The 24,474-nt window shown below is 38.7% G+C and overlaps 2 protein-coding genes across 5 annotated transcripts; one reads left to right on the top strand and one right to left on the bottom strand.

Moving 5' to 3' along the window:
• Positions 1-93: 93 nt before the first annotated feature.
• Positions 94-17,685, bottom strand: LOC113053418 (poly [ADP-ribose] polymerase 4-like). Of its 4 annotated transcripts, XR_003277220.1 has the most exons (37): positions 17,555-17,685; positions 17,091-17,230; positions 16,585-16,780; positions 16,163-16,268; positions 15,961-16,039; positions 15,715-15,813; positions 15,441-15,599; positions 15,209-15,346; positions 14,945-15,103; positions 14,511-14,662; positions 14,282-14,413; positions 13,529-13,627; positions 13,228-13,411; positions 12,989-13,133; positions 11,926-12,068; positions 11,512-11,643; positions 11,337-11,423; positions 11,085-11,249; positions 10,952-10,995; positions 10,607-10,685; positions 10,377-10,514; positions 10,050-10,257; positions 9,861-9,931; positions 9,593-9,780; positions 9,404-9,503; positions 9,120-9,290; positions 6,318-6,398; positions 6,147-6,227; positions 5,955-6,050; positions 3,425-3,571; positions 2,450-3,308; positions 2,109-2,339; positions 1,901-2,013; positions 1,710-1,812; positions 1,195-1,327; positions 821-1,112; positions 94-784 (listed from the first exon to the last, which is right to left on the bottom strand). XR_003277220.1 is itself a non-coding variant. In XM_026218416.1 (36 exons), exons 2-36 carry the CDS (start codon positions 17,214-17,216, stop codon positions 911-913), a joined length of 5,346 nt encoding a protein of 1,781 aa, XP_026074201.1. In that variant the 5' UTR covers positions 17,217-17,230; positions 17,555-17,685; the 3' UTR covers positions 94-910. The 4 variants fall into 4 exon arrangements, 3 of the variants coding, with proteins under 3 accessions (XP_026074201.1, XP_026074204.1, XP_026074203.1); XM_026218416.1 differs by having other exon boundaries at positions 94-1,112; XM_026218419.1 differs by having other exon boundaries at positions 94-1,112; positions 1,901-2,032; positions 2,134-2,339.
• Positions 17,686-17,830: 145 nt separating this feature from the next.
• On the top strand, positions 17,831-21,657 carry LOC113053431 (uncharacterized). Its single transcript, XM_026218448.1, has 2 exons — positions 17,831-18,678; positions 20,759-21,657. The coding sequence occupies exons 1-2, from the start codon at positions 18,118-18,120 to the stop codon at positions 21,086-21,088; spliced, it is 891 nt and encodes a 296-aa protein (XP_026074233.1). The 5' UTR covers positions 17,831-18,117; the 3' UTR covers positions 21,089-21,657.
• The last annotated feature ends 2,817 nt before the right edge of the window (positions 21,658-24,474 follow it).

The following is a 24,474-nucleotide window of genomic DNA, read 5'->3' as shown; positions in this document are numbered from 1 at the left end:
TGACTGATGAAATAGACAGAAAATGTACAGCCCACGTTTTTTTAAGCATATTTATTTGAAATATATTTGAAACTGTGCCAATCTCTAATACAAAACCATAAATGTCACAAATATTTTAAAATATAGAGTAGTCTCGGTACATAAGATAACTGCTCTCATCTGCAACAGCTCCGAGAAAAATCCGATGAATAAAACGGACACTTAATTACTGTCTTTTTAAACACAATATTATTGCAATAATAATTGATAGTAATTACAAACAAAATTACAATTAATTATTATTATTATTTACTTAATATTAATATGATTCTTTTTATAGTACTCCATGATGTGTGTATCAGCATCTCTGATTTGAAGCACCAGTGTGTGTGTGTGTGTGTGTGTGTGTGTGTGATGATTACAGAACAGAAGCAATTCTGTGAATGGTTGTCCTTGAGATGCTAATATTTTTACTGTAACAATATATTTATCTTTATTTTATTTAGTTTATTTAAAAAAGACAGCACATGCAGACTTGTCAGTAAAACATTTCACAACTACAATTCCTTTTTTTTTATGATAAAGCAACATACAGCATCATAATCATAGTTAATGTAATGAACATCAGTGTGAATTTGAGGAGAAATGACTTCAAATGGCCACTAAAAATCACATTGACAAGTAACTGAACAAATGTCTAGTTCAGAAAAAAAGGTTCTAGCAAAAAGGGCACTTTTTAAATATTTTCCTTTAAATGCAATGAAATTCAAAATTAAATTCAAGCATCTTATTAAGTTCAGGTGTCCAAATATATTTTTGAGAGCACTATAAAGCTCAAGTCTCATAAAGACATTTATTAAGCAATCAATATTAGGCAAACAGCAAAGTGAAGCAGCAACTGTCAATGAAGAGGGAAGTGTCTGTCCAGTTTCTACATGACTGATACACCTGTACGTCTCTCCAGAACAGGTCTGAGTGGGGAATATGGGTGTGGAGAATCACAGCCCAGTAGTTGACGTGTAGATGATTCCCAATCCCAGCCGATCTCCAGCCTGCTGCACACACACGGATACTGTCTGTCTGTCCGGCAGGCCCAGTCCACGGCCCTCTTCACTGCTTCCCAGTACATCGGTCTGAATGGAGAAGAGTACAAAGTCATGGACACCAAAAATATAAGAGTAAATCACTGCGCTGCATGAGGACGTGAGCTGGTACCTGGGCTCCTGGGACTCTTTCAGCCGGAGGAGAGACTCGAGCAGCTGTCCCACTGCCAGCTTCTTCACCCGGATCAGCTGCAGCACCAGCAGAGTCGCCACCAGCCTCAGAATGTCAGCATGAGCCTTCACACCTGACACACAAAACATCTGACTGATTAACTGATTCACACTGACAAACTGAGCCTCAAAAATAAAGATTAGATTATTTGAAACTATATTCAGATTCAGCCTGATGCATACTGCACTTTAAACAGGAAAGCACTTTCTCAGTCTAGAGAGCTTTACTGTGATTGGATGGTGTTACACAGTAAAGGCACAGGTGTTTTTCTCAGTCTGTCTGGAAACAGTTGTGCTCACAAGGTACATATGGCACCTACATGTCACATATGAACAAACTGTGATTGGTTGCTTTACGTGTCAGTCAGATGTCTCTTCCTGTCTAAATGAGCGGTTCTTGTAGAGAATAATCTGCAATATGGACCAGACCAGAAACAAGCATGTAAAACATCTTACCAAAAGAACGGATGCCTTTCTCCTTAAGGAAGACATTGGCAAAAAAGTCTATGTCCAGGTTGAGGAAGCTGCTCAGCCTGTCAGTGCACTCCCAGTATCCATCCTGTATCCAAACACAACGCATATGTTTAAATCCCCTCAAACATTTACATACTGTATATAATCTAGTGTTTTAAATCATATGTAAACACCTCATGCTGAAGTTCAAACAGCTCATTCCAGGCCACTGTGTGACGTCTGCTCATTCGTTTTTCCCGAAATGACTGAGCCATCTTCCCTCTAATCTTAGGAATGGATTTAGCTCCAGCGTAATAAGATATGAGACATAGGTTTAAAAATGGTTTTAATCCATCTGAACATTGATCAGTTATAGAACCTCATCAATGTGCTTCAACTTACCAGGTGCAGAAAACACAAGGCACTTTTGTTGTTGCTGAGATGCTCCAAAGCTAGAGACTGACAAATCATAACACCGTTCAGGCTCAGTTCTCTTTTGCAGGACACTAGTAGTGCCACCACATGCAACCACATGTGACATGCCAACAGCTTGCTTGGGAACTGTAGGCTGACCAATGAGAACAGAGGGAGCAGGATGATGGGGAGCTGGGGGAGGAGCAGCACTGTGTATATCTTCATCAGAGAAAGGACAGAAAGAGGAGACAACGATTTAAAAAAACAGAAAGCTGTTTTTACTCCATCTCAACATTGATTGGATAAAACCTCATTGTGACTCAACTTACTAAATGACAGAGATGTTCCAAAGGGTCCAGAGTCTGAGGAACCAAAACCCAAAGACTGTTTGTAGGATTGTTGGAGGAAACCACCAAAGTGAGGGAGAGAGTGTGGTGCAGACCCTGAGAGTTGATGAGCATCCAAGCCCCTTCTGCAATAAGATGTGCCAAAAAGAGTAGGAGGAGGAGCAGGGCTGGAAGTCACGGACATCAATGACTGAGATACAAGATTAAGAGGAAGATCTGCACAGACAGGAGGAGTTGGTGGCATAAATCCGGTGGCGGACCCTATGGAAAAGGAAAGCTGGGTAGCAGGGGGAGGGAAACCCATGGAGGAAGATTTGGGTTGAGGACGAAGTGCATCCACTGAGGCAGCTAAGGGAGTCATGCCTATTTGTGAATCAAGTCCGTAAGATGTCATTGCCTCAGATTCAAGGAGATCATGGAGAGGATGCATCAAGGCTGTAACCTGGGAGTCATCTGGAGGGGGAAGTCTGACACTCATGGGGGCACCACCAGAAGAAGTCTGATAAAGTCTGTTAGCCATGACGAGAGGTTCTACTGACTTTTTCTGTAGAAAAAAGGGACTGGGAGCATCCGTTAATGCACCATTCTTGATGGAAAGGTGATAAGGATGTGTTATAGCATGTTTAATTTTCGGATAGAAAGTGTCAGTGCTACCTTCATAATGTGAAGGATGCCAGAAGCTTCTGGAGTGAGGAAGAGCACGGCTAAATGCTGATCCTTTTATAAAATTAACAGATTCATAGTTATCCTCTGAATCATTATCATCAAAATCATCTGCTTCACAAGTAGAAAACGGGATTTCTTCAGATGAGGAGCTACTGCTGAATCGATCTGATTCCATCTGAAAAACAAAATAAATTCAAAATCATTGTTGTGAATACTGAAGAGTTGAATACTGAATGATGCCAACTTTTATCACTTTACATGAACAGCTGTAAAAGAGCACTTTACTGTTACCGATATGTCATCTTCAGCAGCAATCATATGCACAGCTTCAGTCTTCAGCTTCTCTTCAGTCCAACCCATGTATGGTAAAATATCCACATCCTCCTCTGATATAATTTTAGGAATATCTGTGAATCCAGTGTCAAGCTCATTCTGGTCCTAATGAAGACATTAGTTGCTATTTTTATTGTCACTCAGTTTAATACAAGAAAATAAGACAGAAAATAATTCATGACATATTTTACTTAGAAAAACTTTGATTCTGCCATTTTGTGGAAAAAAGTTTGTGTATAGATATTATTTTTATTTATTTATTATTAATATAAAAAATGTATGTGTAAACTATTTATTATTATGGCATGACTACCTAGATACATAAAAGCAACAGTAAAGCAGCACTGTTTTATCATACTAGATACATTTGAGAGTTCTGTTGTAATGCTACTCTATCAGGGTTTCTGCAGGTATCTTCAAATTAAATTTAATGCCTTTTTAATGCCATTTTTAACATTTTTAATGCCATACACGACCCATGACTAACCACGGATATTTTATATACGGATATAATTGTTTTTATTTTAAATAGACATATCGCAAATTATTAATTGCAACCATCCAGTTTGATGATGATGCAAATTATATAACTCAGAACTGAATTAGAACTTGGCTCAGGAGGCAGCTTAATTAATTGTCAATTTATTTGGAGATATTTCAAAATTACAAAAAAGAGAATTATTGTATTTATAATTTTATCATCACAAAAACAGCTCTTCAATAAGCTCAACTTTTTAAAGGGGGGGTGAAATGCTATTTCATGCATACTGAGTTTTTTTACACTGTTAAAGAGTTGGATTCCCATGCTAAACATGGACAAAGTTTCAAAAATTAAGTTGTTCTGTTCCAAAAATACTCCTTCCGGTTTGTCACAAGTTTCGGAAAGTTTTTTTCGAGTATGGCTTTGTGTGACGTTAGATGGAGCGGCATTTCCTTATATGGGTCCTAAGGGCACTTCTAAGAGCACAACAGGCATTCACTGATCAGAGCGAGAGCGTCACGAAATGTCACAAAAGGAGTGTGTTTTTGGTTGCCAGGGCAAGACAACCCTGCACAGATTACCAAAGAACAAACAGCATTAAGGGACCAGTGGATGGAGTTTATTTTTACAGAGCATCAACGGAGTTGTGCAAGTGTTTGTGTTTGTTCCCTGCATTTCGAAGATGCTTGTTTTAAGGCCCAGTTTGACGACGGATTTGCGTATTGTTTATTTCTTAAGGATGATGCAATCCCAACGAAAAAGGGTCACGAACGTGTGTTGGAACCGCAGGCGGTGAGTAAAACTGCTTCAAATATCTCTGCCTCCTTGTTAGTGCGTCCGCCTCCCATCGGAGACCCCGGTTCGAGCCCCGCTCGGAGCGAGTCGTTGCTGCTGCTGCTCTCGTTCAGTTTCAGCCTTGGGATCTGATTCTGGATCTTAAATAAACGGCTGAATCTGACAGTTAGCCATGGTTTGTTTTGGATGATGGTATTTCAGACACCAGAGCACCTCCGCCTGCAAAGTTGCATTCGAGCCAAATGTTGATCGAATGTCGCTCGATTTTGCTGTGGTAATGTCAGCTGCTCCACAAACGGTGGGGACAGCATCAGTTGTCGTCGTAACGTTATTACTTGTAGATTTGTCGGTCACGCCAAAGTAACTAGACATAGTAGTGTGCTGTTTTGCTCTTACCGTGGATTTGTGGCTGTAAAACACTGCATATGGGATTTTTGTCCCCAATTTAAATGCTTTTCTGCAAACACCGCAAAATCCTTCATCATTTTTACCAGTAACAGGCTACAACCATGTCTTGAAATTTTCGTTTTCCAGCCACTTCGGTTGGAATTTGCACTTTCCAATTTTTCCTCAGACCTCGTCCCCCGCTGTACAAAATGCCTGCCTCCCGCGTCACCTCTGTATCACGGCAATTTTGCTCCTGCCGAAACCAATTACCAAACTGGTTCCGTATTTATCACACGAACGTACATTTTGCGAAAGCAAATTAAATTATTAATGATGAAGGCTATATTCAAAGAAATTGATATATTCTCTTAAAAACTATAAAAAAAAATAATGTCTGTAGGAATCAAATTTAATGCTTTTTAATGCCTTTTAAGGCCTTATTTTTTGCAAAATCCATTTAAGGACTTTTAATGCTTTTTAATGCCCCGCGGAAACCCTGTCTATGCGGTCGTCTCTTGTCTAATAAAACATAATATATTAAAGCATCTTTGGTGTTAACATGTTTTCCACAAAACAAAACCGGAAATCGAGGGTGTATGACGTCACTGGGAGGCAACACAATGAAACTATATTGACACGGTCCATATCACTAGATAAAATTGCTTATTTCTCTTGATTTAAACATTCTTCATAACATTTGGGTTAATGTAAATACACAAGCCAGCGAATATATATAACACTGTTCTAGTGGTTTCTGGATATTTTAATAAAAAAATAATTTTAGATTATGATTAGCATCAGTCCCTACATTAGCAGTAATCATACCCTCTCTTCAATGGCGACAAAACTTGTGAACTGGGACAAGATGGAGAACTCTTTACTGAGCTCAATGATGTAGGACTTCAGCTCTGCTTTCTTCCCCTGATAGAAAAGAGAAAAAAGACAGCAAGTCAAGTTCTTCTGTTAGAAAATCTGACAGTTATAAAAAGATGACCATTGTTTAGCCAAATATTGTACCTCGTGTTCTGCCTCACTGTTGCCTAGAATGCCATCTTCATAGTCTCTGATGATCGCTCTTGCTGTTAACTTGTGAAGGAACTACACACACACACACACACACACACTTCTAACTCCTGATGAATAACTGATGAGGTTTCAGATTATATGAAGTATTTAACGCTGACTCACAGTTCCTTTTGTCTTTTGTAGTTCTGTGGTGGAAACCATGGTTTTGATCTCTTGTCCACTCAAATCACCAAACAGTGTTGCCTAAACAAGTAAATAGTACACAATTCAAAACAATAAATATACAAATAACTGTTTAATTCAGTTTAAACATCTTAAAGGGTTTGTTCACCCAATAATCAAAATTATGTAATTAATGACTCACTCTCATGTCGTTCCAAACCCATGAGACCTCCGTTTATCTTTGGAACACAGTTTATGATATTTTAGATTTAAGGCTGGTTCACACGGCAGGATAATTAGGCCGATTTTAGCCCCGATTCAGCCCTTCCCACAATCTTAGGATGCTCCGATTATCGTAAAATAATCTGATCAAATAATCCTGCCGTGTGTGGTGTGTTAAGACTGCTCTCCTCTGCTCGGAAGAATGTCGGGACCGCTCCGATCTCAAATCGGGGATATCCAACATGTTGGATTTATTTGGCCCGATTTCTTCTTGTGTGTGGTGTCCCCCGAGGACAAACAATCACGCAGCCTGTGGACTGTGGCGTGTAGCCAATCAGAAAGCGAGGTGACGAGGCGGTGAGGAAGTACCGGGAAACAAAATCAAAACAGCCGGCGTATATAATATAACAAATATAACAAATACAAATAAAGTCGACGGGGCATAACTACATCCACAACTGCAGTCCACCAGAGTACATGGAAACTAATATATGAACGTTTATTTCAACGGTTATTAATCTGTGTAGTACGTAACAACATTTCTATGAGATAAAACAACAACTTATCTCCATATTATGATATAGCAAGTATAGTCCATGCTCGCGTTGTCTCCACCTCTTTGACCATCGCCTTTTCTTGTTTTTCTTATGTTTTTTTCCGTTAAAAACAAAGCACAAACTATGGCCACTGCATCCTCTTCGTCCGCCATGATTGTTTACTCTAAAGTCACGTTTGATCTCGAGGGATTTTGCGTCTGATTTCCCATCTGACCTGGGAATGCTCAGGAGTCAAATTGGTTCGTGTGTGATGTGTTGATATTGCCGTGTGGCTGCAAACCACACACGGAACGACCAACACTGTTAGACCCGTGATTTTTTATCGCTGTGTGTGGGGTCTCTCAGGTTTGGACAATCGGCCGACAATTTTAAAATCGTCCCGTGTGAACCAGGCCTTAGTCCGAGAGCTTTCTGTCCTTCCATTGAAACTGTGTGTGCGGTATACTGTCCATGCCCAGAAAGGTAAGAAAAACATCATCAAAGTAGTCCATGTGACATCAGAGGGTCAGGTAGAATATTTTGATGCATCGAAAATACATTTTGGTCCAAAAATAGCAAATACTACGACTTTATTCAGCATTGTCTTCTCTTCCGATCTGTTGTGAGAGAGAGTTCAAAACAAAGCAGTTTGTGATATCCGGTTCGCGAACGAATAATTTGATGTAACCAGATCTTTTTGAACCAGTTCACCAAATCGAACTGAATCGTTTTAAACGGTTTGCGTCTGCAATAAGCATTAATCCACAAATGACTTAAGCTGTTAACTTTTTTAATGTGGCTGACACTCCCTCTGAGTTAAACAAACCAATATCCCGGAGTAATGCATGCACTCAAACAGTACATTGACTGAACTGCTGTGAAGAGAGAACACCAAGCCGAGCCAGAAAACGAACAATAGACTGACTCGTTCACGAGTCAAGAACCGGTTGCATCGGTTTTCGGATCACCAGTAGTTCTTTCGGACAGTTCGATTCAGTAAACCGTTTGAAGAAAACGGTTCACCAGTTCTTTTGCGCTCGACGTAATGGCGTCATTGGCGATGATTGCCCTTGATTCAAGCCTTTGGTTTACCCGCGCTCATAACACTAGCACAGAATCAGTTCAGAATCCATCACCAAAAGAATCAGTTCAGTTCAGACGCTCTGTGTGTCATTCAGCTCCTCGGTTCTCGAATCGGACGTGTCTGACAGAAACGGTTCTTAACTCGTGAACGAGTCAGTCTTTTGTTCGTTATCTTGCTCAGCTTGGTGTTCATCTTCAGTTCTCTCTTCACAGCAGTTCAGTCAGTGTACTGTTTGAGTCAATGAATTACTCCGGGATATGGGTTTGTTTAACTCAGAGGGAGTGTCAGCCACATTAAAAAAGTTAATAGCTTAAGTCATTTGTGGATTAATACGTATTAGAGATGCGAACTGTTTAAAAACTGAACTGGTTCAAGAAGATCCGGTTACATCGAATGATTCGTTCAAGAACCGGATATCACTAAACTGCTTTGTTTTGAAATCTCTCAAACAGACACTGAAGAGAAGACAATGCTGAATAAAGTCGTAGTATTTGCTATTTTTGGACCAAAATGTATTTTCGATGCTTCCAAAAATTCTAATTGACCCTCTGATGTCACATGGACTACCTTGATGATGTTTTTCTTACCTTTCTGGACATAGAAAGTATACCATTCACACAGCTTCAATGGAGGGACAGAAGGCTCTCTGACTAAATCTAAAATATCTTAAACTGTGTTCAGAAGATAAACGGAGTTCTTACTGGTTTGGAACGACATGAGAGTGAGTTATTAATGACATAATTTAAATTATTGGGTTAACTAACCCTTTAATGCTTTTTATAGTCTTATGATTAATATTTCATACAGTATATTGATTGAAATGACAATTGTGATCTAGATTATTTTTATGAAAAATAATCAATGTATGTTTTCCACACTGCTTGTCAATAAATGAACACAAAGAAGAATATTTAATCATCTTTACTTATATGCACTAATATAACAGTACAGTCTGTGTACCTGAGTGCAGTGAGGCACAAAGCCGTACACCAGAGAGTGACAGTCACTGAAGAGTGCGTGAAGCTGTGAAGGGGCTTGAACAGGACGGGGCGCTGTGGGACTAAACTGCTGCCACTTCACTGCCACTGATCTGCAGCCTGGAGACTCCATACGCTCAACCTGAGCACGCACCTGAAATTACCCACAAATGTCTTCAACTCAAGCCTCAGACTGGCCCATATTGCAAAGATTATCTTTCCTTTTAAGTTATTAAAAAAACTAAACAAATAAAGAGCGTTACTCACCTTCTCTGTCCAAGTGTGTTTCATCTTTGTGTCAAAAAATTCATATGTTCCTCCACCTGCCTGAGCCAAAGCTCTGAGCATATGACGATTGGCTGTCAAGCTAGACAAACACAAACACAATCAAACTGCAGGTTCAGAAATTCATTGGAAGTGAAGGAGAAAAATAAAGGGATTTGTTTAAAGGCAGACCTGAGTCCGCAGGTGAAGAGACGCGTGTGGCAGGAGTTTTCTCGGACCAGCTGTAGGGTCAGAGGCTGGTTCTGAACATGTCCATCAGAGAGCAGCAGGATGTTCCTCACGCCCCGGCAGGGAGGCAGCAGACTCAGGATCCGGAGAGGCCGCCACAGATCAGTGCTGCCACCAGAGCCGCTACACGACTGAAGAGAGGGAAAATGCAATGAGACGCAAAGGAACTGAGATTCAGAACCATCTTTAACCATTTTTAAACATTCCTCACCATAATAAACTTTCTGGCTGCTTCAGATGCCTCAAATAAAGGCAATGGTGCAGGAAACGCTTCCTTGTAATCTGTAAAAACACACATTTACCCACAATGCTTCACTCTGATCACAAGAATAATAGAGAAATGAACATGTCCACATGATGCTCGATAAAACAAAATCAGATAGTTTCAGTGAGCACTAACCAGTGCTGAAAGAGATGATGTTGATCTTCAGTGAGTGATCCAGAGATTTGAGGACTTGAAGGGCAATCCTGCGAGCGTTTAGCATGGCGTCTCCCCGCATGGACTTGGAGGAGTCCAGTAGAATGACCACATCGCTCACACTGGACGGACCTCCAGAGCTGGATACCCCGATTGACTTAAAGTCAGGATAAAACACCAGCATGCAGGCCTGCAGAGATCAGATCAGAATCAGTCTTCATTATTGTCACGGTGCCTAAGATTTTTGTCTGCAATATGCTGATAAATATCCAAGACACAGAAAAACAGATTAAAATCAGATTTCTTTACCTGACTCTCTTTATCCGGATGGTTCTCGACCCACATCCTGGGCATGTGGATATTAGAAAGACTGAAGGACACCTGTAACCCTTCAGATCCCAGAGTCTGTCCCGGTAACGTGCTGATCACTGCCTTACAGTCTGTCCTCTGAGTGGAGAAAACACTAAAACTGTTAATATGGGTCACAAACGATTGTTTCTTTCACTTCAGAAAATACAGTATTTAGTCAAATTAATAACCTTGGTTTTGATGCGGTGTGAAGAGCTCAAGTTGATGATCTCATAAGGCATTTCAATCGACATAGACAGAGAAAACTCTCTGAAGAAAGAGAGAAGGAACAAATCAAAGAGAGTTACAACAACCCTGTGCCGTATTTAGTGACCATCCACAGTTCAACTAGACCAGGTGCTACTGTATATAAAGCATGATGTTATAAAGGTTAAAGGTTAATTGTTAAATTATGTTAAAAATGTGATTTGCTACATTAAATAATTGTCTTCTATGTTGTTACTCATCAGCAGATGCAGTTTTAGTGAATCTTTAGTGAATTTCTCTGTGATTTCTCCAGCGTTTGAGATTCTCACCCCTCTGACTGAAGCTCTGTCACACCAATCTTTTCAACAGTTGCCTGAAATGCAACACAACTGTCAGTCAAAACACTGCAACAATCATCAGGCCAAACAGGATGTTAAACAGAGTGACAAAGGCCCATCATACCTGAGTTGTCTGATTAAGGGCGGCGCTCTGTTGCCATGGTGCCACGCTGCCGGACAGTGAGAAGATTATAGAGCCTGATCTGACCAGCAGCTCAGTGATGAACGTCACTTTGATCAGAACTGTGGCTCCAGGAGGAAGATTCCCCACACTGATAGTAAATACATCCTGTCTCACAGAAACACATGACCTTAAAGAAGCTTTCTGATACATTTTCACACATACGTCAGCTCCGGATCAGTTACAGTAACTCACAGGTGCATCCTGGTCCATCAGGTAGGCTCCATGGCCTTTCTCTATGGCTTGCTTGTACTCCTTACGAGCCTGCTCTTTTTCCTTTACCTACAGGACAAAAAGATCCATAAAAAAATTGATGAGAAAGAGGTTAAAAAGCAGAGATTTTATTTGATAAATTCTGAATGATTTGCACCTTTCCAATGACGTGTTTTCCATTGATAAAGGCTTCAAATCCACACACTGCTGCCGTCTCCTCCAGTGGAAAGACATACTTTGCTTCAATGGGAACAGCACTCTGGTTTGTGTAGGTCTGAAAAATGATGACCTGGTAAAAGTGGAGACAAAGTTACGGTTGTGATTTGAAATTATAATTCATTGTTCTGGTCTACATAGAATTTCATTATCTGTCTTTTAGTTTGTTAATTCTGTTGCATCTTATTTCTTCCCATGTCTTTTTTTTCCAGTAGTCGCTGCCTTGTTCTAGTTTCAGTTTATTAGGTTTGATTACCCATCTTGTACTTCTATATGTGAAGAAGTCCTTTATCTCGCTCATTTCTCAACATTTCTTTTAAATTCCACACCGCAGTCCACTGCTGTAGCATCATACCTGACACAGCAGGTCCATCAGCTTGCACTTCACATTGACAGCCTGTAGAGGAAGTTTCTGACCACTGCTGTCCAGCAAACCTGCGTTCATCTCCTCTAGAGGATTCTTAGTGGACTCCAATCCCTCACCGTCATCACTGGACACTAAAAACACACAATCACACAAAACCACTGCTTTTATCCAAAGCGACTTAGTTACTTTTATCCAAAGTGTTCCTGTAGTTCAAGTGGTAGAGCACAAGAGGGCATTACAATAGTCCAGTCTGGAGAGAACAAGAGCTTGGACAAGAAGTTGTGTAGCTTGCTCTGACAGGAAGGGTCTAATCTTCTTAATGTTATATAGGGCAAATTTGCAGGACCGGGTCGTTGTAGCAATATGGTCTGTTAAGCTTAATGATCGATCAAAACTAGGTTTCTGGCTGTCCTGGAGTTATGGTTGATGAACCCAGCTGTATAAAGTAGTTGTGATGAAATGATGAGTTTGCTAGAACCACAAGCAGTTCTGTCTTAGTAAGGTTAAGCTGAAGGTGATGGTCTTTCATCCAGCTAAAAATGTCACTCAGACAGGCTGCAATGTGAGCAGCTACCGTCGGATCATCTGGTTGAAATGAGAAGTACAGTTAAGTGTCATCAGCTTAGCAGTGATAGGAAAAGCCATTCTTCTACATGACAGATCAGTGATGACATCATGTAGATGGAGAAGAGAAGTGGTCCAAGTACTGAGCCTTGAGGAACCCCAGTAGCAAGAAGTTGTGATTTAGAAACTTCACCCCTCCAAGACACCCTGAAGGATCTATCTGAGAGGTAGGACTTAATATAGCAACAAACATTACAGCATTCACTTTTACAGAGCAACAGTTAAATTTATTTAAATCTATTAAATAAAAAGTTATTATTTAATACTCTTTTCTAAAATAGTTTGCTTTCCTTTAGCAAATATCAAGCAAATATATTGTAATTTATTAATTTCATCCTGGCACCATGCTGGCACCAAGGAGTCCTAATTCCTCCAAAAATAAAAGCTGGTCTCTCTCAGCATGTCCTGTTCACTGGATGTTACTCACAGACATCAGCGGTTGTGTCTGTGATCTGCATGAGCTGAGTGTTAATATGAGGCTGGAACTCTTTTAACTCGTCCCCCTCCAGACTGTACTGGACCACATACTTCATTCTGATCTGCTCTGTGTTATAGACGACAAACTCATCATCCTGTCAAATATAAAAACACAAACGCAAGAGTCACACCAGAGCCCAAAACACAAGCAGAATATTTAAGTACACAGAAAATGAGTAAGAAAAGCACCTCAAAGTCAGAGAGTCTGCTGGGAGAGCGGCGGACTCCGTGTACACTGTGACAGCCGTCAGGAGCACAAGTCAAAGTGGTGTCTTTCTTCAGCAGATCCTTACACCGACCCAACGCCACTTCACACACCAACAGCAGCCGAGAGCCGTCAGTTACACTGGGCTTGGAGTATTTCACACTAGTCCTTTAACACAGAGAACAAACTTACTGACTGGATAAAATCTCCAGCTGTCATTAAAGTGATTCATATTATTTATTAATCTGTTACATGAAGAGATGAGTAATGCTAAAGATAACTGACTTTAGAGAGTCACTGAAGTAGATTCCTCCTCCAAGATTACCGATATCCGTTCTCTCGATCCCATGCTGTTCAACTCCAACCCTGGGCAGCAGCAGACCTCTATAAAGAATGTTTGAAAATATATATATTCAATTAATTACACCATATGCTGATCAAATGACAATTAATCATATTTATATCAACCGTTTTCTCAGAAAAGCTCAAAAATAAAAAAATAAAAGACTTGATTATTGCAGAAGAGAAAAAACTGAATAGACTTTACAAAAAGTAACTTTGTAAATTAGTAACATTCGCTCAATGTATAATCAAATATTATATATAGTTTTTTTTTTTTCATGATTGGTCTATTGTATTTTTTATTTTTTTGTATTCCTCATTTTCTTGATTGTTAAATTGAGATTAACTTGCCAAAATTCAGTGAAGTTAATATAAAAAAATTATAATAATAACGATTTAATAACACTGGTTAACGTCATCTTTAGCAAATCTCAAAATGTATGACCATTCATTTGTACATTACGCTCAATTGTACATAAGTGTGTGGGACACTTAAATTCATATAGAGCATTAATTATAATTTATTTAGTTTTTAATATTAGCCAGAAGAAACATGGTTCAACCACAAGCACTGTCTGTCTTCACTTACTGCCCAACTGTACAGTATATATGGTATGTGACACACACACTGCAGGTGTGTGTTGTTTTGTCACTGCATGTAAATAAAGTTTTTTATTTTTAAGAATGCGCTCTTACCGTGACAGTATTCCAACAAAGCTGTTGGAACTAGTGGAGTGGAGGAGGGGTTTAATGTTGCCTAAATCCTCCCTAAACATCTGAAGCTCCACCCCTCTGCTGACACGCAGTATCTGCTGAATCTGAACAGGCCTGTAGTGGATACAAGATTAACACCATCATTTAAAGATGTGTTTTGACATATATTCATGTTTGAAATTCAGACCACAATCATCACAATCAAGCTGACCTGTCCTGAAGCAGTTGAGAGACAACATGAAACTCAGGGTTTTGTGGTGGAACAACCTCAATGCTGCACCTCAGAGCTCGATACTTTCCCAGAGAAGAGAGCGAGGGGATTCCCAGAGTGGCCTCACTGACATTCACAATATCTCTGATCAGCTGGAGACCACAGAAGAGATAAAAGAGGAAAAAGGTCAAATCTGCACTGCATTTTAAAAATCCAAATACATCTACCAAAATCTTCAAGTATATAGGAATTTCATTCAGTATTTGACTATTATTAAAACTAGATAATCATTGTATTAGTTATTTCTTTTTCTTTTAAATCTGTGTGTTAATCAGTAATGATTTATCTATTTTTCAACTGGCTTGGCGTACATCATTACACTCTGATCCTAAAATATATATAATAATTGATACTATAACTGATGTATGTGGTACCTGACAAAGGTCTAGTTTCTGAGACACAAGCTTGTGTTTGGAAGGAGGGTCGATCATTCTGAGGGGTAGAAGAGTGTTGACCTCCTCCAGCAGGGCTTTGACTTCATCCTCTTTCTCCGTCTTTTGTGCCTGCAGTAACAATCCCTCCACCCTGCTCACCTGCAACAGCACAGAGCCAATAAACACAGCAGGAGCCATTAGACATACACCACTCCTGTCAGCGTCTTTACTGAGCTGTGTGTGGTTATCTAAGCTCCTTCTCACATCATTGAGGCTGATTCTGGAGACAGGGACTGTCAGGATGTTACTAAGGGACCCGAGAGCTTCAGTCCAAACCAGCTCCACGAAGACACCAACTTCCTGTGATAATGTGCTGCAGTTCAGCTTCTCCTCCAACAGCAGCTGCAATCAAAAGAGTGAGCAATTATTTCACATTAGACACACGTTATACACATATCAAATGAATAAAATCAGATCTGCGTTGTGTTTATTTAACCTGCTGCAGGCTGTAGGATGCCAAGCGCTCAATCTCAGGGGGAAGTGTGTGTGTCTTTGTGAATCCCTCTGTCTCCATCTCCTTCATCAGCTGCAGATATGCTTCCACTGCATCTTCAGACGTCACGCAGAACACAAGCTTGTCTTGAACCACGGCGGTCTATAGCGAGAGAAACCCATCACAGTCATCACAAGACAAATTCAGCATCTCCAGCACCATCTGTGACTCCAATCATAACAAGCTGAATTTTAAACAACATTCAGGATCACCAAACCTCAGCTTCACGCAAGACTGAACACAACACACGATACTGCTGGCCTGCTCGGCCTTTGGCACTCTGCAGCTCCAAAACAGACAAAGCCTTGGGTTTGACCTGCAACACACAATCAAACACTTGCAGACATGAAAACACTTTCAAACAGTGGTGCAGTGCTGAAGGCTCATCATACCTTTTATTTATTTATGTTATTTTCTCCCCTGATGTCCACTAATAATGTTAATGTGACTGATGCTCACTCACCCTCTCAAAAACCGAATACTTGGCTACTTGAAAATAAGAAGGAAATTCAGGCAGCCCATGGTCGCCTTCTTTATAAACTCTGCATTGAGTAAATAAAAAGATACAGTCAGGTAAAAAAGCACATCTAAACAAGGACAAGTGCTGTTGAAACTGATAAAAAAGTTGAATGAACTCTGAGACTGACAAAAAAACAAGAGCGCACCTGAACCTGTCAGAACGGGGTCCACCCTTCTCAAGCTCAGTCTTTGTGATTTCAGTGTGACCTTTGAACTTCTCTTTTTCTAGTTTGTGTGTCGACACTTTTACCTCTTTATTGTGAAAAAAAAACATTAGCTCAACCTTGCAATAGAAATAAATTGTTAAATCTCACTTTTATAACCCAAATATAACATCATATACATTTCTCAACAAAAATGCACTGCAACACAAGCAGAAACATACACAAATACAGAAAAACACACCCACTGTGAGCAAATAAATCTAATCTGGCTGTGACACTTCCATCTGTCAATCCACCTCTTTTAACATCTGATCTAAGTAAATCTTACAGTATCACTCGAGACAAACATCTGTTTTAACAAAGAAAGAAGAGAATTACTTAAACGATGAACAAGAAAGTCCTACCTGAACGGGGAAGGAATTGAGAGCCGGGATACGCCAGCTGTGGGGCCAAATCATGCTCCGTCAAAGGCAGGAGATGCCCTTGGTCCAGACAGCTCCACACATACTGTGTCCCGACCACTGGGATCTGGAGCTTCTGGATGCTGCGCTGCCGGTTACTGCTCAGGTCATTCACACTGCTAGTGACTACAAAAGAGCACTGGAGGAGATAAACGGAGGTCAGAAGATTCACTAAAGCTCTTTAGTGACTCAATACAATCATTCCACACATATAATTAGATCACTTTTAATGGGGGGGGGGGGGGCTGTTTAAATCATTAGTGGTTATTCATTTGTTCCTAATGAACTTAATTTTGTACAAGAAGCCTGTATTTTATGTAACTTTGAATCTCAACTTCTATTTTATAAATTATAATTTACTTTATATGCATGACTACTCTTAGTTTTATAACAGCAAAAAACAGAAAGGTAGTTATTAAATTATATATATAAAAAAATACAAAACGAACCTCTTTGTTGATGAAATATGAGATGTTTCCTCCATTCTCCAGAAGAGCTAGTCTCAGTTTATTCTTCTCTTTAAAAGGCAGATTTTTGACATCTAACACCACAGTACAGTTTTCAAACACTGTCATGATGCCAGCAGTATCTAAACATGCCGAGAACAGCGACAGAAAGACAAAGAAAAACTGCAATGAATCCTACAGTAAATACTATAGCAATCACGACAAACGATGTAAAAGACAAACTTGTATTTCCGCATCAACACAAACCCATGCATGTAAACACCTCGACTATACACTAAATACATTAAATCAAACTTTAAGCTTAATACAAATATCGATATATAAATTAAACAAATTAAATTATCTTTCTTTTGATATAAAATAATAATTGGATATCATCCAAATCCAGCCGCAGTATTTCTCTCGCTAATGTTGTCATGTCATTATCAGACAGAAGAACATCTTACCGAGGACAAAGTCAGAGTCGAGTGACAAGTTTAGATTTGAAGAAAATACTGTTAAAGAAGGCGTAAATAATCTGCAGTGAAGAGTTTAGTAAGTTCTTCCTGACTCATGTTTACAGTAAAGACACGCCTCCTGAGATACAAACATTAGACGGGCTCCATCCAGTGGTTTCCTGTGAATAAACCGCACACCTTTAAACAGTTTCAAATGAACGTTAGATCTTTTTAAAACACATTAAAACCAAAATTTATTTGATATTTATTATTCTCATTTCTACAACAGATTCTTTCTGTTTAAGGCTTAAACAACTAAAACACGGCGCATGATATGTGACCTAAACGCATCAAACACATTACAAGCATAGAGGGGCGCTGCATCTCTCCAAACTGTGGGATAATCCCAATTGTCCCTCCCTTTCCTCTGCCCCATCCACTGAGAACACGAAGCAGCGGATATCAGGAACATTGTGTCGTGCTCGCTGAACAGCGGAGATTTTTCTTAATGCGCGGTGCTTTATAGCAGCATCACTCCATTTGCATGTGTTCCGTTATGCGTGCATGCAGATATGGCTCGGCAAACAGTCTTTTCGACTTATGTACTCAGAAATGTGCCCATCAGGACAGCTGTCATAGTCATAGCCATGCTTATCTTCTTCAAATATGTGTTCACTTGCCCTTGCACAACTCCCGAGGAAACTCTCCTGCACTGCTGGCTCTACCTGTGCCTGCCAATAGGCATCTTGTTCTTCATTCTGATCCTCATCGACGCTCGGCTCCTGAAGATGTGCAGATGTTACGTCTGCAGATGTTGCGTGAGCGGCCAAAGCAGATGCTGTAAGAGCGAGTGCTGCGATACTTTTGAATGCTGCTGTTGTGCTGGTGGGTACTGCTATCACCCGGAGCGTTGTGGACAGGAAGGCTGGTATTACTGTGGCATCATATGGAAACACCTGCTCAATGTCTTTTATGCGGCATCGCTGTGGATCGTCGTTGCATTTATTGACGGGGATTGGTACGTTTGCGTGCGGACCGTGAATGTGAACGGGACCGCGGAGCAAATTGCGTGCAAGGATCTACCAACTCCACGAGAAGCAGAGACTCTAAGAAAATATGATAGTGAATCACGGGTAAATTTTTTATGACGTAAATGCTTTTTTATCAGTATGTTTTGTTCATTCTATTGTTATTCCCACACCTTTCACCTCTTTTATGCGTTCTGCATTATTATCTGTCAAAAATAAAATGCATCAAGTCCCTCCAAAAGAAATCAGATGTGCCTAATTTAAAAAAAGTTGCAAGAGAGAAAAAACAACGCAAACAAATTATAATGAATTAATGAATAAACAGCTCTCGTTTGGTATAACGCAACTGCACTTGTTTATGAGTAATTTTCTTTACCGTAACCATAAAAGAGGATGTTTCTGTGATATTTTAAATGTTAATAAAGTTAAAGATTGAAATCATAATAATGTTATTAATATAATAATTTAGTATCGATTATAGTGTTGAACAGATTTTATTTTATATTTTCAGATTTCATTTTTGTCATTTTTATTGTATGTTTAATATTTTAGCCTTCTTTTAGTAACTTTTAGTTCGAAACCTATTTAGTTGGTAATCAAACAGTTCTATCAGAGAACGTCAAATATGGCGAGAAGTTTCACTCTCACTACACTTCCGGCGTCTGAACTGGTTGCAGTTCCACTCTGATTCCATATGAGGGCGCTCACAGGACGAGTGCAGAATGAATGGAGGTCAACGGCGGTATATACCTCAAAATCCACTTTTCTCAGGATATATTTTTTTGTCTAGTAATTTGAATGTTGTATTCGAAAGGAGATGCAAAGAAATTACACATTGCTGGGTGTTAGATTTTTTATAGTCACTTATTTGCTTTAAAAAGTATTTTAAAATGTCAATGACGTCATACACATCGTACGACCAGAGATATTGCTTTATGGCAATCCTTCAGTCACTTTGGTGCTTTCAGAGAATGTCTATGGTGCTTTCCAGAGCCGTTGAAAAATGTATTATTTAAAGGCTCTGGTGCTTTCGTGCTCTGCACTTTCTTTTGGACATTAGCCAACTTGGTATTTGGCCAACTTTCCCTCCCACGTGAACCATCGTAAATTCAATTTTCACAATCAACATTTGTTACCTTTTTTTGTTCTTGGGAAATGAGTAATAGGACAACCCTTGCCCACTATTAGAACAATTTATCATTGCACACCTGCGAGGCACTTTTTTTCCTTTTTCAATTTTTATTGATATTTAGCACTATTGAGCGTGACTTGTTTGTGTTTTTTTAAGGTGGCAATACTATACCATATGTATCCATTATTTCTTAACACAAGAATAACACAACAAGTACTCAACTTCAATTTATTTTCCGTGTAAATTTCACAGTACAGGCAGATAAAAGTGCCAGCAACCAAACAAAAAGTTGCTGCGTTGAAAAGAAAAACTTGTGTGAAAAAGTCCGCCTTAACATTCTGATGCCGCTAATTCTGATTCGGATGCCATCAAGCGGTATCTCTGGTCATAATCAGTCCTTCACTGACCAATCAGCGTTCATTAACAGAATGCAGAATGCTAGCGTGTTATGGGCAACAACAACTCAACCTGTAAGAAATCGAAAGGACATAAGTACTCGTTCATTCAACTTTCGACCTATAACCCATCTTGAACTTGCAAAACCTACAATCAGATCTGAGATTTCTCAACGGCAGTCGGGTGAAAGGGAAAAATTTAGCCGTCTAGCCCCATAGACTCCCATTCATTTTGCACTCATGGCAATCGCCCCCACTGGAACTCTGGTGGAACTAAATATTTTTTAGTTAATACATTTTTTGTTTTAGTTATAACAACACTGTATTGAAATACCATTTATACCATTAATATTAAGATTGAAATTACCATTAATGGACCTCTCTATCAATTTGGTGAGCATTTCCCCCCATTTTTTAAACATATATAAATTTGATTGCATCAGTTCGCCATGCACTCTCAAATTATATTATATAAAAATGAAATTGTAAAATGAATGAAAAGGATCACGTTATGAATTATTTCTCTGCTGATTACATTCTGAAATGATGTTGGTGGAATGGTGTATTGTTGTAACATTATTTTTTACTTTTGTCTTCATTTTATACTAAACATGTCATGCATTGACCTATGCTATTTATTTATTTTTTCATTCTTTAGGTAATTGGCCTAATTCTTATTCTTGGCCTTTCATTTTTGTTGACGATAAGCTCCTCACTCATGACCCGATGGAAGCCGTATTATAAATCACTCTATGAGGTTTATGTGGAGCGGGAGACTTCAGCCATTCTGGAGGACAAACTACATGAAAAAGCTGTGGAGAGAGCCAAGCATGTCAGCGAGCATTCACTGGGGAACATTCAAAATCCACACACGGACATGACTCAGAGTGATGCTCGACATGTTCAGTATCAACAGTTAGGGAACCCTGAAGAAGACATGTGGCACAAAATATCAGACCCAACCCTACATTTAACAGAGCTAGCATAGGCAATGTAAACTTTCTGCCTGCTACAGTATCTGCATCTTGCCAAAGGAATAGTGTACCACTTTTTTCACATTATTTACATATTCTAATGCAGTCTTATTTATTGTGGTTTATTTTCTGTATAATACTGAGATAGATACTGTTACAATATTGCATTCAATATAGAACAAATAAAGAGATGTTTATAATGTTGCAAATATTTCTATTTTAAATGCTGTAAGTACTGAGGTTTTGAACTTTCATCAAAGAATCCTTAACAAAATGTACCACGGTTTCCACAAAAATATAAAGCACAACAACAGTTTTCAACATTGAGGATAATAAGAAATGTTTCTCGAGCATCACATTAGCATACAATAATGATTTTTTTAAGGATCATGTGACACTGAAGACTGGAATAATGCTGCTGAAAATTCAGCTTTATATAACTGTTTTTTTTTTATTGTATGTTTGATCAAATAAATGTAGCTGTGTGTTGTTACAATAGGAATTTTAGATCCAATGTATGCACTAAAAGCTTTACAACTTACAAAAATACATTTTCTATCCAAAAAATAAATCATGACTGTGACTTTTTTGTTGTTGTTGTTTTTTTGAACAATGTATGAGCAGCTCACATAGTAAAAGAACTACAAAAGGCCAAATAGTATGACATTCTTCTTCTTTAAAAAAGATTTGTAGAAATGTTTACATTTTTGATGCTTTTAAACAGTCCAGCTGACTGAAGTAGTAAACTGTGCTTGAATAAATGAGTTGAATTAGTGAGGCAAGTGTCCACTATAATTGAGTCTGTTAATAAAATGATCTGTTTAAAACAATCCCTTATGAAGCAATTAATATGAATATTAATTATTTGTAAACTTTATGGTTCACTTCCCCCTCTCTTGACAATAATATTGTTCATTTAAAAGCTTGAAATGTATCGGGCATATTATACTGTTGAAACACAAGTAATTTGGGATCAGTCAGTTCAGTCTCTTTTCTAAGTTCGTTAAAATATAGGTGGACAAATGTGATTGTTTGTGGGATTTATTGTTTTGGAACCAATTATGTACAGTATATCATGATTTTATAAATTTGTTTATGAATTATGTTTTATTTGGTTTGAAGGTTTTTCTGAAAAAGTGAATTATAGAGTACAGTAGGTGTAAAAACATGGGTTAAAAAATAAAAACGAACAAGAAACATAGAATGAAAAATAGTACAAATCACTATATTTATTTTACTAACTGATAAATATTTCAACTTGTTCAGTTACCACTGAAAACCAGATAAAGACCAGAGTCAAAGAACAGCGGTGCTTACTACTATCCATAAGAGGACAAGTAATGTCTTTTTATGCTTGACATTTCAGTTTCAGCTCTTTCAAAAAACTGTAAGTCAACAACTGTGCCAGGAAGAAGGTCAGTGTGGATCAGTTCTTCAAAGGAACACTCTTCTCTTACCCTCTGCATAATTAATAATCTCAGATCATGATTCAGAGGACATCATGCAGCTTTTTACTATGTGACCAAATGTGTCATGTGTCATTCAGTTGCCAGTCATCCAGTTTTATTCATTTGTTTCTAGAAGTGATGGAGAGATTGACAAATACTCAGAATCTGTGGGATCTAGAACCTGCCTTTTTGAACACTAGGGGGAGGCATTTGTCCTCTTAAAGGGTAAGTTGACCCTAACATGTAAATTCTGTCGTCCAGACTCCAGTTATATCATTAGGTTAATAAAAGGCATTTTATTTCATATGGAGGTGTTGCCTCATGAGGGCCGCCAGGTCAAGATCACATTACTTGGTAACACTCCTATTATTAGACACTTTCATGCATGTATTATGGCCAGAATGATAAAAACAAAACTTTTAAACCCCTTATGTTGGTGTTGTATTTATATCATCTTGTATATAGCCAGCTTGTTTTGAGGAAACCATTTGCTTTTCCCGTGAATCCCTCCCAAATAAAGCAAATAAAGTACAACGATACCCCTTTTAGAGTGCTGCTAGTGACAAATAAGCCATTGTACAGGTACGTGTTTTTATTAGAGTCTAGTTTCATGTATACTTTATCTTCAGTTTCTACAATAAAGTGAAATTAATATCATGTTCTTGTGTGAACGAATGTGATTTACTGTTTTTCCTTCAGTTATATTTTCAAGGCCGTCTTGAACCTCTGATAAGACTGAAGTCGTCTTAAAAGCTTTCTTTTTAAAGGCACCCATCGGCTATTTTCTGAGACAGCAACAGAAATGTGGGCTGCTGGTCAAGTTCTACACAGCTGTGATTAAAAACGTCCTCTCGACCTCTGTGTTTGTCTGGTTCGGATCTGCATCATCACACTCTAAGAGGAAATAATTGGTTGCCAGCTCTCTTCACTCACAGACATAAGCATCTACAGCAGGACGAAAATGAAGGTAGGGGAAATCATATAGTCAGCCCATTCTACCATAGTCATTTTCTTTTTCTCTGTCTCCCCTCAGAACCGAGAACAGACATTCCCTGAAAACTAGGACAAATCGACACCTGCCCAGCTTCTTTCCCCAGGCCACAGCTCCTGCCAACATGGTCAATTCCCTTGGCTTTCCTTTGTAACCAGGCAAACCTTTTTATTCACAATCCAACTTTCAGTAATTTATGTTAAAGCCTCTTGTTAAACTTTTTCTTTTCTATGCAAAATAATTCATTTTGTGCCCCTGAGCCATACCATAATGTCACTAAATTATAATAGCATGACCAAGCGAGATTCTATTCTTAAAGAAATATACCACAAGCTCACTTGCCAGTCAAAATATTTCACAAAGTTTTTAAAGGACAAAACAACAAAAACTTTTCAACATGATGACAATATCTCAATTTTGATCAAATGGTGTAAGTATGAATCAATAAATGAAATAATAAATACATTTTTACATACCTGTTGTTAAGATGATGGGGACTGACTTTATGCTTCCACTAAAGTTATTTTGGGACCAGTTAAGCAATGGTCACAGTGGACCTGCTCACACAGAAGTTCTATGGACACTGCATTGGTCGTAAAAAGACTTTACACTCTCCAGCATCTTATTAAAACTAAAACTAAATTCTTTATATAATGCATCCAAAATGTAAAAATATGTAACCAACTTCACTTTACTTCAACACGCCAGTCCTAGAAATAAAAAATTTGCTTTCTATTAATTCAGCTTGGAGGCCAGATTGATTTTATTGTTCACATATCTTCAAATAAATTCAAACTTGAACTTTAGAATGCAGTGAAATTCACATGTTGCATTTCTTGTCTCCCACATTCACATTTGTTACCCTGGACCACAAAACTAGTCTTAAGTATCATTTTTCAAATTCGAGATTTATACACCATTCTGAAAGCTGAATAAACAAGTGTTCCACTGATGTATGGTT

The sequence above is a fragment of the Carassius auratus genome, chromosome 34 (genome assembly GCF_003368295.1).
Source record: "Carassius auratus strain Wakin chromosome 34, ASM336829v1, whole genome shotgun sequence".
In the NCBI taxonomy this organism is placed as follows: Eukaryota; Metazoa; Chordata; class Actinopteri; order Cypriniformes; family Cyprinidae; genus Carassius; species Carassius auratus.
The sequence above is the reverse complement of the archived record's forward strand: the minus strand, read 5'-3'. Positions and strand labels throughout refer to the sequence as shown.